This window comes from Macaca fascicularis, chromosome 9 (assembly GCF_037993035.2).
Source record: "Macaca fascicularis isolate 582-1 chromosome 9, T2T-MFA8v1.1".
Classification (NCBI taxonomy): Eukaryota; Metazoa; Chordata; class Mammalia; order Primates; family Cercopithecidae; genus Macaca; species Macaca fascicularis.
The window spans coordinates 59,711,783-59,730,104 of NC_088383.1; the positions used below are offsets into that span (position 1 = coordinate 59,711,783).

General features: G+C 38.6%; 1 protein-coding gene across 8 annotated transcripts in view; it reads right to left on the reverse strand.

Moving 5' to 3' along the window:
* Positions 1 to 1,224: 1,224 nt before the first annotated feature.
* BMPR1A (bone morphogenetic protein receptor type 1A) overlaps positions 1,225 to 18,322 on the reverse strand; it is a 167,480-nt gene continuing 150,382 nt past the window's right edge. For all 8 annotated transcript variants that reach the window (XM_065520764.2, XM_065520765.2, XM_074001646.1 and 5 more), the window contains 6 exons: positions 16,896 to 17,040; positions 11,663 to 11,855; positions 9,514 to 9,811; positions 7,322 to 7,497; positions 5,421 to 5,551; positions 1,225 to 5,333 (listed from right to left, as the gene is read on the reverse strand). In XM_065520764.2, the coding sequence (XP_065376836.1) occupies positions 5,208 to 5,333; positions 5,421 to 5,551; positions 7,322 to 7,497; positions 9,514 to 9,811; positions 11,663 to 11,855; positions 16,896 to 17,040 (1,069 nt within the window). In that variant the 3' untranslated portion in view covers positions 1,225 to 5,207. The remainder of the gene's footprint in view (positions 5,334 to 5,420; positions 5,552 to 7,321; positions 7,498 to 9,513; positions 9,812 to 11,662; positions 11,856 to 16,895; positions 17,041 to 18,322) is intronic.

The following is an 18,322-nucleotide window of genomic DNA, read 5'->3' on the forward strand; positions in this document are numbered from 1 at the left end:
TCTTTTAAAAGTTCATATTCACTAGTCCCATTTTCAGAAATGCAATATAACAAAATAAAGATTTATGTATAAAGATGTTCAGTATCTATTTTTCAAAACGAGAATAATCCAAATATTCAATAGGGGATTGAGCACAGAAATTTCTCCATCTACCTGGTCGAATATTGTGCAGTCATTTAAAAAAGTTCTCAATGGCTATTTAATGGCATACTAGGATCCTAATATTACAAAAACAATGCCACATAAAAAAAAGAGTAAGGCCAGGTGCGGTGCTCACTTCTGTAATCCTGGCACTTTGGGAGGCTGAGGTAGGCAGATCACTTGAGGTCAGGAGTTCGAGACCAGCCTGGCCAACATAGTGAAACCGCATCTCTACTAAAATACAAAAATTAGCCAGGCTTGGTGGTGTGCACCTGTAATCCCGGCTACTTGGGAGGCTGAGGCAGGAGAATCGCTTGAACCCAGGAGGCAGAAGTTGCATTGCGCCGAGATCGCACTACTGCACTCCAGCCTAGGTGACAGAGCAAGACTCTCTCTCAAAAAAAGAAAAAAAGATTGAAAAGAAACACTCAAATGTACATAGTGGTAATGTCTGGCAATAGAATTTTGTGTGAATTTGCTTTATTCTTGCCTGTTGTTTCCCAAATTTTCTGCCATGAGTACATTTCCATAATCAGAACATAATGTTTTGGCCAGGCACAGTGACTCATGCCTGTAATCTCAGCACCTTGGGAGGCCAAGGCAAGTGGGCCACCTGAGGTCAGGAGTTTGAGACCAGCCTCGCCAACATGGTGAAACCCTGTCTCTACTAAAAATACAAAAAAATTAGCCAGGCGTGGTGGCAAATATCTGTAGTTCCAGCTACTTGGGAGGCTGAGGCAGGAGAATTGCTTGAACCCAGGAGGCAAACATTGCAGTGAGCTGAGATCATGCCATTGCACTCTAGCCTGGGCAACAAGAGCAAAATTCCGTCTCAAAAAAAGAAAACAAGGTTTTGTCTTGTTTTTTAAAGTAAAACCCCTGCATTGTGATAGGTTTAGAAGTTCTCTATCTCCACAAGGCAAGCGTGTACCTACCTGTGCTCCATACTGGGTTTCTGGTAGCTGAAGTGCACATCTCAGGAACATATGTATGTACACTAACTTATGTGTTACAAAATCTCAACAGATGACTTCTGATGCATAATACCGTCTGAGTGTAGCATCACAAAAAACATTACTAAAGTGTACTAAAATAAGGTTATTTACTTCAAAATGATACATTGGACATAATCTGTATATAGAACAAAGCAAGTAACGGTAAACTTAATAAGGCACCTTTTAAACCAGATGCTGTACAAAATACATTTAGTGTGTTACATATCAAAGACAAATCTATATTTTTGGTGTTTTACAATTGCCTGATAAAACTGCTTGCTTTTACCCTTTTTTCAATGCCTATGTACAGTTTTCCCTAATGAAGCAATAATGATATTTTCATTTTATACAATATATACTACATTTTAGTTTTTAAATGGGCCAGGACAAAGGTCACTAAAAGGGCTTAAATAATTCCATAGAAAACAGAATACAGAGCATAAGCTAAAATTACAATAGTTAATCCTTTGCAAAAGCCATATTCCCACACGTTCCTTCTGGGACCATCATTACACGTGGCTTCACAGGCTGCTGCCCTGGATTGTGGTTCTTAGCAACACGTCTCCTCCCTGCAGTTTCCACTGTGACTCTCACAATAGCACTTAGGCAAGAGACGAGCTGTGGCACTGCTATTTTAACACCTGACTCAAGTTAGTAATAAATATGACCACTTTTAAACACTGCGAGGGCCATCATAATCTTTTTGTTAAAATAAAAATCATTTCTGCCGTTGAAATGATTTTAGATACTTAGAAACATTTCAAAACAACATCTATGAAGTGTGTTTATAAAAGCTGCCCTGGAATAAATTATTCAATATCAAATTTGATCTTGGGCCAACTCAAAGATGCATGATCCTTTAAAAACTATAGTGCATTTTTGTTCTAAACAGAACAAAGCATCTCAAGAAAAGCATTGAGTGTTAGAGTGAGTAAATCAAAATTTGGCACATTCTAGGAAAACATACTTTTAAAAAACTATAGGTCACTTTCAAAGTTTAGAAACACTTCTGGACACTGGAAAGGCAATGTAAAATACTGATTAAAATAACTTTGTGAAAATATTTCCAAAGAAATCGGATTCAAGTTTTGTACATCAGAAACTTGTTCATTATGAAACACAGTAAAAGCTTAGAATAAACAAACTGAAGGAAACCCTAATGTGCCTTTAATCCTAGAGCTATTTGCCAGCATAAAGAGAATTCACAAGGATAACTCTCTCTGAGAGTTAACTTTTCCTGTTCATAGTCAGGTAGTTTAGGTTTTTTGTTTGCTTTTATATTTTAATTACTTATAGATATCTAAATGAAGCTACACATTTAAAAACATTAAATTGCAAGTGGGACCAAATAATAGCTTCCAAGGTTTTACAAATTTACTAACTATGGTATTACATAATACTTCTTCTTGCTGGTCTATCATATTCTTTAAATATTTCACTTACTCGATGAGCTTCAGATTTAAGAATAAGAGTGGAAAGGAGAGACGAAAACTAAGTTGAATGCAAAATTTTTGTTTTTTGTTATTTACTTGCTTGTTTGTTTGAGATGGAGTTTATACTCTTTTGCCCAGGCTGGAGTGCAGTGGCACCATCTCGGCTCACTGCAACCTCTGCCTTCTGGTTTTAAGCGATTCTCCTGCTTCAGCCTCCCACGCAGCTAGGATTACAGGCACCCGCCACCATGCCCAGCTGAGTTTTGTATTTTTAGCAGAGATGGGGTTTCACCAAGTTGGCCAGGCTGGTCTTGAACTCCTGACCTTGTGATCCGCCCACCTCAGCCTCCCAAAGTGCTGGGATTACAGGCGTGAGCCACCGCGCCTGGCCACATTTTTAGATTAAGATTCCAAAGATGGCAGCATTTGCTTTTTAAAGAATATGTTATACTAGAAAATGTTTTTACTGAACAAGTTTCTAAGATTAACTCTTGATACCACTTTTACTAGACCACGTTAATTTTAAAAAACCGTAATAGTGGTCTCATATACTGGCTGTAATTTTTTGCTTCCACATACCATTTGAACATTTCCAAGAATAAACTTTGCCTGTCTTTACATATTTTATTAACATGACAAATGATTTTAAAGATTTATGGTATCAAGTCAAAAGTAAACCAAGGTTAAGTAAATTGGGTGTTCTAAGTGCGATCATATCATATGGCAACTCAGATTAAAATATTTGTATTTCTCAGTATACATATGGGGAAAAATTCTGAAAAAGCAAGTTATTGGGTATTATCCATATGCAAATTTACTTATCTTGATGAAAACTTCAGACTTTAATTATGGTAGATGAAACTTATTAATCAAAATGGTTAAGGCAAGTTTCAAATTTGTGAAATTTGATGTGTAGACAAATTTGTAAGTTTTAACCTTAAATGATAGTCACATTTTGGTAATGGGTGGACATATGCTGATTTCTTCCTGTTTAATTTAAACCTTTTTGACAATGTTGTGACATAATCACATTTATTTTGTTATAATCAAATAAAACTATCTCACTTGATGTACTCATGAGTTGTTTGCTCAGAATAGGAGATTAATATTTAAAAGGCATTAAAGAAGTATAAGTTTATGTAAATCAGATTTCTTGAGATAACAAGGCATCTATAAAATATGTACCATTTTATTGAAGAACAGTTATACAGTGTAGCTACAGATACTGACTAGATACTAAATATTTCTGCCTGATTTTTCATTGTCTTCACAAGTTAGGGAACAGAAATCAAAAAACCAAAAATCTCAAATGATGTAGATGTCCAAAACGTATTTAACAGTTGATAAATTTATAACAGCTCTGACATATAAATTTCTAATTAAAGAATCCTTTCATTTGAAAAAATTGAGATGATATTACCCTAATGAAGTTTTTGCCTGAAGTTAACAAAGTCCTGGATTTGATATATTACTTTGAATGCATTAATTCTGAAAATTCATATTTAGTTCTACTTTATAACATTTCTTCCCTTAAGGATAGGATGTGAGGTACACATGAGCTGGTTTCTACAGTATGAATGTATGTACATATATAAAGTATGGTTGTAAAGGAGTGGATGATTTGCAAATAAAGCACATTATACACAAAATATAAATAACTTCCCTTTTAAAAGTTACTGAGAATAAAGAATACAGAACACGGTTATAGGCACTTACATTGCTATCAAATGCAGGAATTCACTTTAATAAGAAGTGCTTTCTTTGTAAGCATGGTTCATGGCATTAGAAGCTCCAACTTTGGAGAGGATGCTTTCCATGACAAAAATAATAACCACAAAAAAAATGGTGGTAGAAGGAAAACAGTCCAAATTTACAGATGCTTTAAACTTCTTTTGGCCTTGGTATCAGCTTTCATGTTAAAAAATAAAGCTGGTGGGGAAGCTATCTCACTTGCAAGGTAAATGGCTTATATGAGATTGGCGAATCTTGGTCAGATATTGCATTTTTAAAGCACAAAACCACCGGCCACCAATATCTTCCTGTGCATGCATATAAATTACTTTCTTCTAATTCAAATGGCAGCAGAGGAATCCTGGCGTGCATGTGCATGGACACACACACACATTATTAAGGAAGGCAGGACAAACTATCATAAACTAAGCAGTATCCCAAACACATCATCATTTATAGGCTGTTTTACAAAGGTAGAATACAAACAAACTGAATGTCTCAGGTAGAAGGCAAAGTCTATTTCTCCATCTCTGCTGCACTCATTTATCTTCTTAAGGCTTTCACAGAAAGCACCGTTTTATGAACAGGCAATTCAGTACCCAGAGCTTGACTGGAGACACTAACCAGGATTGAAGTCTTGATGCAGTTCATAAAAACCCATTTAAAAAAAGGCATCAAAAACCACATTTAAAATAAAGCTGTCCATATATAAAGAATTAAGTGTTTAGAAGTTCCCAGCTTGTATTCTAATAAGAGTACTGAAACGTTTAATATTAGCAGCCTGTGAACACGTAGTGAAGAAAGAGTCTGAGAACCAAGTTAACATCCTTATTCCACTCTAATTCCACCCATGCCATGGGTAAAAACAGTCTTGCAGTCTAGAGTTTCTCCTCCGATGGTTACACCGTCAGATTTTTACATCTTGGGATTCAACCATCTTGGCAAGCGTCTTCTTAATTCTCAACGCTGTGAGTCTGGAGGCTGGATTGTGGGCCCAGCATTCTGACATTAGCTTCAAAACTGCTCGTAGACACTGAAAAGTAAAGAGATGTTTAGTGAGCAGAGAATATCTTTCGTGGCATTTACCAATCACTTCTTCAGGGGACTGAGTTCCACTCACTTCATCACTGTTCCACCGATTAGACACAATTGGCCGCAAACGTTTGACACACACAACCTCACGCATATCTTCGTATGACGGATCACTCGGTACCATGTTGTAATATGGCAATTGGTACTCTTCCACGATCCCTGTAAGGGAGAAAACATGAGCACAAAAACAGTTGCTGGACAAAATATACCAATCTATTAAGCATCTTTTGCTAAACTATGGAACTAAAACGGATTCTTACACAAGAAAAAATACAGACATGATGATTCACTCTTAATAGCAGATGTATGTTTTTCTCTTATTTATGTCCAACTACGTCCTCTACCTCCACCAGGGATGTCATCACAACTGTGACAGAGTCCATCAACAAAGGGCATACCAATCTTCCTTACAAAAAATAAGCAAGAGGCGGAGCTTGCAGTGAGCTGAGATCCGGCCACTGCACTCCAGCCTGGGCGACAGAGCGAGACTCCGTCTCAAAAAAAAAAAAAAAAAAAAAAAGCAAGGCGAAACCAGCCATTTACCCTCAAGTATAATTATTTACTCACACGGTTGTTTCTACTAATGAATAGATTTATTATTTTTTCAGTTTGCTCTGCAGTAGAAAGACTTATGAGGTGCAGATAAGGGTTCACACAGCAGGCCTGAGACCTTCCCTTAGGAATGGCGGCTTGCAAGGTTTGGCCTTGGCCAGTGCCTGGATACATGAATGGTAAACAGTTCCCTACATGGATATCAAACCTCCCGGAAACGGTGAGGGTGACTCACCACTCCTGGGCTGCTTGTGCAAACAATGTGGTGCATACTGCACATCTGCTTTCCTGCTGGAATTCTGCTACATGCCAGGCAGAGGATGCCTATGTGACCAGCCTCCAGTAAAATCTCTGGGCGCCAAGTCTCTAAGGAGCTTCCCCGCACGAGAACACTTTGTATGTGTTGTCACAACTCGTAGGAGGAATGAAGCACACCCTGACTCCACTGGGACAGGACTCTGGGAAGCCTCGCCTGGTTTGCTAAAACTTGGCTGATTTTGATTTGTATCCTTTCACTGGGATAAATGTTAGCCATTGGGACAACCACATGCCGAGTCCTGTGGTCCTTCAAGTGAAATCGCACAACCTGGGGGCAGTCTTGGGGACTCTGACGTATGTGACATCTAAATTACGTAACTGCCAGCAATTACACTCCTAGGTGTATACCCAAAAGAAAGGAAATCAGCTAACCAAAGAGATATCTGCACCCGCATGTTTGCTGCAGCACCGTTCACAATAGCCAAGATGTGGAAGCAACCTAAGTGACCATCAACAGATGAACAGATCAAGAAAATGTGGCACCTATACACAACGGAGTATTATTCAGCCAGAAAAAAGAATGAGATTCTGTCTTCTGAAATAACATGGAGGAACTGGAGGTCATTAAGTAAAATAAGCCAGGCACAGAAAGACAAACTTCACATGTTCTCACTTACTTGTGAGATCTAAAAATCAAAACAACTGAACTCATGGAGACAGAGAACAGAAGGATGGTTACCAGAGGTTGGGAAGGGTAGCAGGGGGCCAGGGGGATGTTTAATGAGTAGAAACAAAATAGAAAAATGAGTAAGACCTGGTATTTGATAGCACAACGGGGGGACTACAGTTAATAATAATTTAATTGTACACTTAAAAATAACTCAAGGACTATAATTGGTTGGTGAAACAAAGGATAAATGTCTGAAGGGACAGATATCCAATTCTCCAAGATGTGATTATTACACACAGCATGTCTGTACCAAAATAGCTCCTTATCCAATAATATATACACCTACTATATGCCCACAAAAATTAAAAAATAAAAAGTTATATAACTGGAGCCTTTATTTTTAAAATGATGGGTAAATAAACATAATCAGAAACTACTCAAACTCCTACCTCCTGTGATACAACGACGAGCCATCTCCCAAATGATCAGGCCGAAGCTGTAGATGTCAGCCATGATGTAGGGCTGGAAGTGGTTTTTATTCAGGCTTTCGTCCAGCACTTCTGGAGCCATGTAGCGTTTGGTGCCCACCCTGGTATTCAAGGGCACGTCAACTTCATTTGTGTCACTGAAACAAAAGAAAGCCAATGTCCAAGTTGAGGGCTAAGAATAAAATAGTTTATCTTGCATTTTTGTCCTATTTTATAAAAGCTTCTTTTTCTCCTTGGGGCCAGATGTATTGTGGAATTTAGCATTTTTCAGATTTTTCTTTAAATATATGCTACATACTACATGACATCCTCGGTAGAGTTGGGGCAGCACTCTTAATCAAACTCAGTACTCAGTACTGTGTCTGCAGCAAAACACTAAGTCCGACAGTCCTACTCAACTGGATAAGGGCAATACATACCTCACATCCATTCACGTCAGGTTTTGTCACTAAATAAGTTTGGTGTCTAAGAAAGAGGACAACACTGAATATAAGATAAAGTAAGGCCAGGCACGGTTGCTCATGCCTGTAATCTCAGCACTTTGGGAGGCCAAGGAGGGCTGATCACCTGAGGTCAGGTGTTTGAGATCAGCCTGGCCGACATGGTGAAACACCGCCTCTACTAAAAATACAAAAGTTAACCAGGAGTGGTGTGCACTTGACTATAATTCCAGCTACTTGGGAGGCTGAAGCATGAAAATTACTTGAACCTGGGAGGTGGAGACTGCAGTGAGCCGAGACCATGCCACTGCACTCCAGCCTAGGCAACAGAGTGAGACTCGGTCTTTAAAAAAAAAAAAAAAAAGATAGTAGATAATTATGTCTGAGAAGTGGTGAATATGAAAATAGAAGAGGAATCGTTTGCTTTTACCACTCTCATATGATACACTAAGGCTTTGTGACATAGGATTACATTTTCTTCTTTATGGGTCCAATCAACATAGTTCTGTTGTTAGCAATGTTTACATGATCATACTGACAATTAGTAATAATTACTCTAAAGTAGTGATCAATATATGCACTGTATTTTCTTATAGCATCTGATAAATATCTGAGCCAACAAATACTACACTGACTCACAACACTGCAACAGATTTAAATGTCCCTTACAGTTGTTTTAAAGACTGGAACTTTTATGTTACAGCCTAAAATGAATTCTGAAATGTAACACAGCCACTCCATTCTAGAATTACGAGATTAAAATGGTTTCAAAGGTTTTCTAAAAATTTGTAATTTCTAACACTTGCATTTGTTTTAAAATACTGACACTATCAAGTGGTGATAGAAAAATGACATCCTTATCTCTACTGCTTATGGGTGTGTAAACTAAGGCACACTCCTAAAAGAAATAATATGCAATATACCATAGTTTAATATGTATAAACTCACTACCTCAGCAAGCCCTTCTCTAGGAATCCATCATGAAGAAATGCTTGTACAAGTGCACAAGGATCCAATATATAACATATGGATAAAATACAACAATGTTCATTAAAACCTTTTTAACAATCAACTGAAGACACCTTTAATGTTCATCAGTTGGGTCTTAAGAATAAACTACAGTACCTCCAGATAAAGAAAACTCTGCATCTATAAAAAAGAATGAGGTAGATTTACATCAGCTGAAATGGAAAGATGGCTAAGACTATAACAAAGGAAATCCGGCTGGGCGTGGTGGCTCACACCTGTTATCCCAGCACTTTGGGAGGCTCACTTGAGCTTAGGAGTTTGAGATCAGCCTAGGCAACACAGTGAGACCCCATCTCTACAAAAATAAAAACATTAGCTGGGTGTGGCAGGGCACGCTTGTAGTCCTAGCTACTCAGGAAGCTGAGGTGGGAGGATTGCTTGAGCCCATGAGGTCGACGCTGCAGTAAGCTATGATCACACTACTATATTCCAGCCTGGGCAACTGAGTGAGACACTGTCTCAAAAGAAAAAAAAAAAAAAACCCCAAAAATATATCAAGAATTATGTATAGGAGGAGTAGCACACAATTTTTGTAAAAAGAACAAAATCCCCCCAACTATATATTTATGTAACTAAAAACGAGCATGTGTACAGTTTTAGAATTCCATTATCTTGAAGACAAATAGGGAAATATCTTTTGGAGATTAAAAAAATTTCAAAACAGTGGGGCAAAGAACCACTAACCTGTTGAATTTAACAGCAAGGCCCAGGTCAGCAATACAGCAACTCCCATTTTTCTTGATGAGGATATTTTTGCTCTTTAGGTCTCGATGAGCAATTGCGGGCTTTCCTTGGGTGCCATAAATTTCTGTGTGCAGGTGGCACAGACCACAGGCAGCCGAATAAGCCAATTTGAGCAGGGCTCTGGTGTCCAGTGTAGCACATTTCAGGAAGTCATAGAGAGATCCATTTTCATGGTAATCAGTAATCAAATAGAGCTGAGTCCAGGAACCTGTACCTTTAATGTCTGCTGCTATGAAACCTGTCCAGTTGATGAGTTTAAAAGGTTAGTCATTATCAGAGATGGCTAGGGAGAAGTAATGCTCATTCTGGATATTGAGAAAAACTTAGGTATCATGTGCAGATAGTGAAACTTTAATTTGCCTGACACCAAATCATGAATGTGTTACTAAAAATTTTATTTCTACATTTACACATATAACTGTACTTCTACAATAAATTTATTATAACCTTAATAATCATGAAAGTGATAATATGATTAAGAAAAAGATCACATATGCCAGGTGTGGTGGCTCACACCTGTAATCCTAGCACTTTGGGAGGCCGAGGCAGGCGGATCACTTGAGGTCAGGAGCTCAAGACCAGCCTGGCCAACAAGGCGAAAACCCGTCTCTACTAAAAATACAAAAATTAGCCGGGCATGGTGGCACGTGCCTGTAGTCCCAGCTACTCTGGACGTTGAGGCAGGAGAATCACTTGAACCTGGAGGCAGAGGTTGCAGTGACTTGAGATGGCACCACTGCACTCCAGCCTGGGCGACAGAACGAGACTCTGTCTCAAAAAAACAAACAAACAAACAAAAAAAAAAAAAGAAAAAGATCACGTATTATACAAATAACCTGGAGAATATTATCAACCTACATGATTCTCTAGTGGAAAAGGCTCTCAATTTCAAAGCAAAAAGTGGACACTTTAATAAAATTAAGAATGTCCAACTAAGAGTTAGCTCCTAATTAAGCCAACTCCCATTTGCCCATCAGTGACTCATCACAGCTGCCTTTTCAGTCTGGTTCGTTGACTGCCAGGTCCACAGTCCTGCTCTTTTCCTTTCTCTCCTACCATCTTCCCTCCAGAAAAAGGTCAGTGAGTGCTATGTACTAAGCTGAATAGTGGTCCCCCACAAAATTCATGTCTAAAATCCATGTCACCTATAAATGTGACCTTATTTGGAAAGAGGGTCTTTGCAGATGTAATCAAGTTAAGATAACTCATACAGGATTAGGGTGGGCCCGAATTCAATGGCTGGTGATGTTATAAGGTGGAAATGTGGACCCAGACACCCAGGGAGAAGGCCACTTGATGACAGAAACGGAGACCAGAGTGTTGTCTATAATAAGCCAAGGAACACCAAAAATTCCTGGCAACCACCGGTAGCCAGAAGAGGCAAGGAAGGCTCCTCCCCTAGAGTCTTCAGAGACACAACAGCTCTGCCAACACCTTGGTTTTAAACTTCTAGCCCCGAAAACTGTGAGTGAATACATTTTGGAGGTTGAAGCCACCCAGTTTGTGGTAATTGATACAGCAGCCCTAGGAAACTAATATAATTGCCTGCTTGGCAATGTGCTATGCACTCTACAAATTAAAGGGAGGAAAACAGGAGGTGAAGGGAAAAGAAAACTCAGGATAGCCAGATCGCCTTATGCACCTGACTGACCAGCTCATACCTAAATTACTTTGCTATTATTGTGTAAATGTGGAGATGGGGGGAAACACACATTAAACACAGAACATACAATGAAACTGCATGTTGGGCTGTTGGGCTTATGAAAGGGAAAAGGCATATGTTACCCTAAATCACTGCTTAAATTATCTATGAAAGACTGGGTTTTCATTACTATGGGAGTAAGTCCAATAAACTAGTATTATTTTCCATTTGAAGCTCACTGCTGTTTCTTCAGCTGGTTAGTAAAGAAACAGCTTGGTTGGCATTCCAGACTATGTTATATTTAAACCACGTATTCTACTGGGTTTCCTTTAGACAAGTGTATATAGTTGAACTTACACATGTTTTCAAAGCATATATAGAGGCTTCCACCTGCACCCCCCACTAGCCTTGTCAAACATGAAATTGACTGAATCAGTGTGTACCCACCAAGTATGTTTTCATGGCGCATTAGCACAGTTTGGTAGATTTCTGTTTCTCGAAACCAGCTGGCTTCTTCAGTGGTAAAGAATACTTTCACCGCCACTTTTTCGCCACGCCATTTACCCATCCATACTTCTCCATATCGGCCTTTACCAACTTGCCGGACCATCTGAATCTGTTTGGCAATAGTTCGCTGAACCTTTATAGAAAAAAGTAAAAGGTTTGAGCTCTTGATGAAAGAAACCCATTAAGACTGGCAAAGGGATAGTCCATCTCATCAAAAAGCATGGTATACCCAACCAGTTCGAGTTAAAAACTTATAATGTACTTTTTTTTTTTTTTGGATGGAATCTCGCTCTATCACCCAGGCTGGAGTGCAGTGGCCTGATCTCGGCTCACTGCAACCTTCACCTTCTAGTTTCAAGTGATTCTCCTGCCTCAGCCTCCCAAGTAGCTGGAATGACAGGCACCCACCACCACATCCAGCTAATTTTTTTGTATTTTTAGTAAAGATGGGGTTTAGCCATGTTAACCAGGCTGGTCTTGAACTCCTGACCTCAGGTGATCCGCCCACCTTGGCCTCCCAAAATGCTGGGATTACAGGTGTGAGCCACCATGCTCAGCCATAATGTACTTTAAAGTATGAAACAATTTACAATGTATTCTGAAATTATAAACAGATTATTCAGTGTGGCTAATGGCAAAAATGGTCATAATAATTCCCCTCCCAGTGCACACAGCCATGGGTACTCCTGGCCCGCAGACTCAGGGCTTAGGCCATATGACCTGCTTTGGATAAAAGAACAACAGCGAACGTGATGCAAGCAAAGACCTGACAAATGTTTGTGGACTGGGGCTTGCCCTTTCCTGCTGCTTTGGTAACCCTGTGAACAACAAATAATGGCAGCATGAACGGTTGGCCATGCGTGTGAACTATACTACCTAGCTCTAGCTGAGCAAGTCCAACAAATGAACTGCCCCGCAGACTCACAGAATGAGAAATAATCTTTGTGCTTCACGGCACTAAGTTTTTGGGATGGTTTATTATGCAGCAAAGTCCAAATGACAGTTAAAGATCTTAAAAATCCCATCTATAAGACCCTGCAAGATCTGGCTTGACCCCATTATTCGCTGTGACCACCCAGCCACAAACCTCCTGTTTGATTTATGTCAACTTTTAGAATTCACTCAAGCTTATTCCTGTCTCTGGGTCTTTTTGAATGTCCAGTTCCCTTTACTTAGAGTGCTATTTTCTCACTTAAACACCTTCATAGCACACAAAACCTCTCAGTTGCTGCACTTCACACAATCATAACTTTATTCTTATTTACGTATATATTTGCTTGAAATCCATCCCCTGCTCACAGAATACAGGTATCTATTTGGGACAATATCAGAAGAACTTTCATATTTGTTAAATAAAAGATGTATATGGATTGTTATCTTTCATTTTCAGAAGCGTTAGTGATCATTCTACATTAAAAAGAACATTGTGTTCCAAGTTGGAAATGCTTCTAAAATGAACTAGATTTAGTGCAAAGTTAAAGTGACTTTATGTATCATTTATTACAGAATCCTTTTGTAAATTTTGTTGTTTTTTTTGAGACAGAGTCTCACTCTGTTGCCCAGGCTGGAGTGCAGCAGCCAATCTCAGCTCACTGCAACCTCTGCCTCCCCAGTTCAAGCGATTTCCTGCCTCAGCCTCCCGAGTAGCTGGGATTACAGGCATCTGCCACCACGTCCAGCTAATTTTTGTATTTTTAGTAGAGATGGGGTTTCAACATGTTAGCCAGACTGGTTTCGAACTCCTGACCTCAAGTGATCTGCCTGCCTCAGCCTGTAAGTTTTTAAGTCAAGATTTTATAATTTACATAAAATGTACCCTTTTTGAGAAAAGTACAACAAGCCTTTGACAAATCTATATCATGTAATCACCAATACCACAATTAAAATACAGAACGTTTGGCCGGGCGCGGTGGCTCAAGCCTGTAATCCCAGCACTTTGGGAAGCCGAGACGGGCGGATCACGAGGTCAGGAGATCGAGACCATCCTGGCTAACACGGTGAAACCCCGTTTCTACTAAAAAATACAAAAAAACTAGCCGGGCGAGGTGGCGGGTGCCTGTAGTCCCAGCTACTCGGGAGGCTGAGGCAGGAGAATGGCGTGAACCCGGGAGGCGAAGCTTGCAGTGAGCTGAGATCCGGCCACTGCACTCCAGCCTGGGTTAGAAAGCGAGACTCCGTCTCAAAAAAAAAAAAAAAAAAAAAATTCAGAACATTTTAATCACGTAAAAAAATTTTCACTTTTTGGCTGGGCGTGGTGGCTCATGCCTGTAATCCCAGCACTTTGGGAGGCCGAGGCGGGGGGATCACCTGAAGTCAGGAGTTCAAGACCAGCCTGGCCAACATGGTGAAACCCCGCCTCTACTAAAAAAAAAATACAAAAATTAGCTGGGTGTGGTGGCGCATGCCTTAATCCCAACTACTTGGGAGGCTGAGGCAGGAGTGTAGCCTTTTGTGTCTGACTTCCTTCATGTAGCATAAAATACTTCTGAAATTCACCCACTGTTACTGCTACAGGTGTTAGAAGTTGTTCCTTTTTACTGATGAGTAGTATTCCACTGTATGAATGTACCACCATTTGTTTATTCATTTACCAATTAATGAGCTTTGGGGTTGTTTCCAGTTTATGTCTATTATAAATAAAACTGCTATCAACATTCACATTCAGGCCTCTGGTGTGGACAAATTTTCATACCTCTTGGGTAAATAATTAGCAGAAGGATTGCTTCATTGTACAGAAAGTATACCCTTAACTTTCCAGACAATTGTCAAACTGTTTTTCAAAATAGCTATACCATTTTGCATTCCAATCAGCAATGTATGAGATTTCTAGTTGATCTACATCTTTGTCACCACTTAATATTGTCAGTCTTAGCTATACTAGTGGATGTGTAGTAGTATCTTACTGCGTTTAATTTGTATATCCCTGTTGATGCTGACATCTTTTCATGTGCTTGTGTGCCATTCTTTTATCTTCTTTGGGGAAGTGTCTGTTCAAATCTTCTGGCCATTTTTAAAAAAAATTAGGTTGTCTTATTGAGTTGCAAAAGTTCTTATATATTTTGCACAAACACCCTGTATCAGACCTGTTTTGCCAATCTGTGACTTGTCTTCTCATTTTCTTAACATTGTCTTCTAAATAGCAGAAGGTTTAAATTTTGATAAAGCCTGATTTATCATTAAAAAAAATGATTTGTGCTTTTTATGTACTGAGAAGTCTGCCCAAGGTCACAATAATTCCTTTGGACATTTTCTTTTAGAGGTTTTATACTTCAACTTTTACATTTAGGACTATGCTACATTTCAAGTTAATTTTGTATACAGAGTGAGGAGGTAAGGGCTGAGATTAACTTTTTGGTAAATGGATTCCCGATTTTTCCTGCACCATCTGTTAAATGGATTGCCTTTTTCCAACTGAATTACTTGGGCACCTTTTTTTTTTTTTAAATCAATTAACCATATTAAGTGCATGTTCCTTTCTAAACTCCATAATCTGTTCCATTCATCGATACATCTATCCTTACACCAGTACCAAATTGTGATCATTATCGAGCTTTACAGTAAATCCAGAAATCAGGTAGTAATTCCTCTTTGTTCTTCTACTTCAAAATTGTTTTGGCTCTTCTAGTCCTTTGCATTTCCATATAAGTGTTAGAATATACATCAATTTCTATAAAAATTTGCTCTGATTTTCATTTGGATTCAAATGAAATTACACACCAATTTGAGGAAAACTGAAATCTTAATACTGAGTCCTCAGATTTATAAACATCTCCACTTATTTAGGGCTTTATTAATTTCTTTCAGCAATGTTTTATAATTTTCAGTGTGCAGGTCTTGCATAAATTGTTAGGCTTATTCTAAATATTTCATGGTTTTTGATGCTATTTTAAATACTGTTTTTATAATTTCTTAATTGTTTGTTGCTAGTGCATATAAATTCAATGATATTTGTACAATGACTCTGTATTCTGCAACCTGATAAAGTCATATACTGGCTGCAGTAGTTGTATCATTCTTGGGATTTTCTACATAAACAATCATGTTGTCTGAATATGAAGGCAGTTTTACTTTTACCTTTCCAATTCAATTAGAGTTATTTAATAAGATGAATTTTAAAATTAGAGATCAGAGTGGGTGCGGTGGTTCACGCCTGTAATCCCAGCACTTTAGGAGCCAAGGTGGGAGGATCACTTGAGGCCAGGAGTTCGAGACCAGCCTGGTCAACATGGCAAAACCCCATCCCTCCAAAAAAACAAAAAACAAAAAAATAGCCAGGCGTGGTGGTGCATCTGGTAATTCCAGCTACTTTGGAGGTTGAGACAGGAATTGCTTGAACTTGGGAAGCAGGGGTTGCAGTGAGCCGAGACTAGGCCACTGCATTCCAGCCTGGGTGACAGAGCAAGACTGTCTCAATACAATTAAAATAAAATAAAGTAAAATGAAATAAATAAACTAAGAAGAGATCAGTTTCTTTCATCGAATACAATTAAAAACTAAAACCTATCTGGATATCTAGCGTTCATAACACAGGTCCTCTCAAATAAGAGTTCCTTCAACCCATAAATTTGAGTATTTCCATATATAAATGAACCTGCTGGGATTATCTTTTTTTCTCTCATACCAAGAATCAGTCCAAATTTGTTGGAATTTATTTGTAATCCCCTTTAAAATTATTTTTTATTGAACTATGTTTTGGTGGTAGTATATTGAGAGAAGCATCCTCTCTAAGAATATCTGTTGAAACTTCTTTTTTATTTCAGAATCTGAAATAGTTACAGTTCCCTCAATCAATCCGTTTAACCTTACAGATGCAAGGAATCTTATACCTGATTCCTCTTTAAGTCGGCTGGTAAAATGCTTAGAGCAAAACTTGTGAGCTAACTCTTGCCTTTCATATAGGACTCCGTGATCTAACTTCCGCCGCCCTTCTCTGTAGGACTCGGTTCCTAACCTTGTTTACAGCTCTATCTTACTTGCCTATTCTATTTTTCTTGGTTCATATTTCTTATTTTTAGCTAATTTCACCTTGCAATAACGCACACCTCTTTCTAAATAAGGAGAAAAAAATGTGTCCATTATTGTTCCCTGATCTGCAATAATTATACTGTCCACCATCATGAGGACACATTCTAAATCAACACACCATTCATGTTTATAGGAACTTTTAACTTACCAATAAAGGTAGTCCAGACCCACTACCAGAACTTTGTGACTGGTCAATAAGGTCTTTTAGTGATTCTCCAACTGGAATAAATGCTTCATCCTGTTCCAAATCACGATTGTAACGACGTCTGCTTGAGATGCTCTTGCAATAATGTCTTTTAAAAAAGCAGAAAACAATCTACATTAAAAATGAAAAACTATAAAACCCTAAGGTTAAGAAAACCTTGAGATTCTCTATACCGTTATCCTTCCCTCAGACAAAATCCTATCCAAATTAGCCTTATCATTGGATAATATATCCTGTTAAATACATCTAGAAATGGAGTTCAGAGTTCCATGTATCATGTTAAAATGGAAAGATGTCTATGGTATATCGGCATGTAAAAAGAAACTATCAAAATCAGATGTGAAGTGTCATCCTAGCTATAAAAAAAATACGACTTCAAATAATCACAATATACATTTCCTTACATTCCAACCCAAACCTTGAAGTCATATTTTCAGACTTTTGCCAACTTGATAGATATGAAACAATGCCTTCTTTTAATATGCTTTCCTCTGGTTACTAGCGAAATTGAATTTTTTTCCACAGCTCAGTTTTTTTTTTTTCCTGTGAACTGCCTATTCACATTTTTAACAAATACATATTTTTTGAGATAGGATCTAGCTCTGTTGTCCAGGCTGGAATGCAGTGGTATGATCTCAGCTCACTGCAACTTCTGCCTCCCAGGCTCAAGTGATCCTCCCAACTCAGCCTCCTGAGTAGCTGGGACTACAAGCACGTGCAACCACGCCCAGCTAATTTTTTTTTTTTTTTGTATTTTTAGTAGAGATGGGGTTTTGCTATGTTGCCCAGGATGGTCTTGAACTCCTGAGCTCAAGTGATCTGCCATGTTGGCCTCCCAAAGTGCTGGGATTACAGGTGTGAGACACTGTGCCTGACCAACCTATTTGTGTTTATTGCACATTATTCAATTGAAGTGTTCCCTGAACTCTTCTCCTTATTGATTTGTAGGCGTTCATTATATAATCTGTACACCAAATGTTGACAATTGTGTTTCAAGCATCTTCTCAGTCCGTGATTATCACAGCATTCTCTTTATGGCATTTTTATGTTGGTTTTTAAATTTCAGTGTAGACAAATTAGTTAATCTTTACTCTTTTTGACATATGCTTTTGTCTCTTAAGACAACCACTCAACCCTAACGTCAAGAAATACATTCTCAAGGTTTAAATTTTTTTCTTTTTTTTTTTTTTTGAGACAGGGTCTCACACTCTTGTTGCCCAGGCTGGAGTGTAGTGGCGCGATCTCGGCTCACTGCAGCTTCAACTTTCTGGGCTCAAGTGATCCTCCCACGTCATCCTCCCAAGTGGCTGGTACTACCGGTGTGTTCCACTATGCCTGGCTAATTTTTATATTTTTCATACAGATGAGGT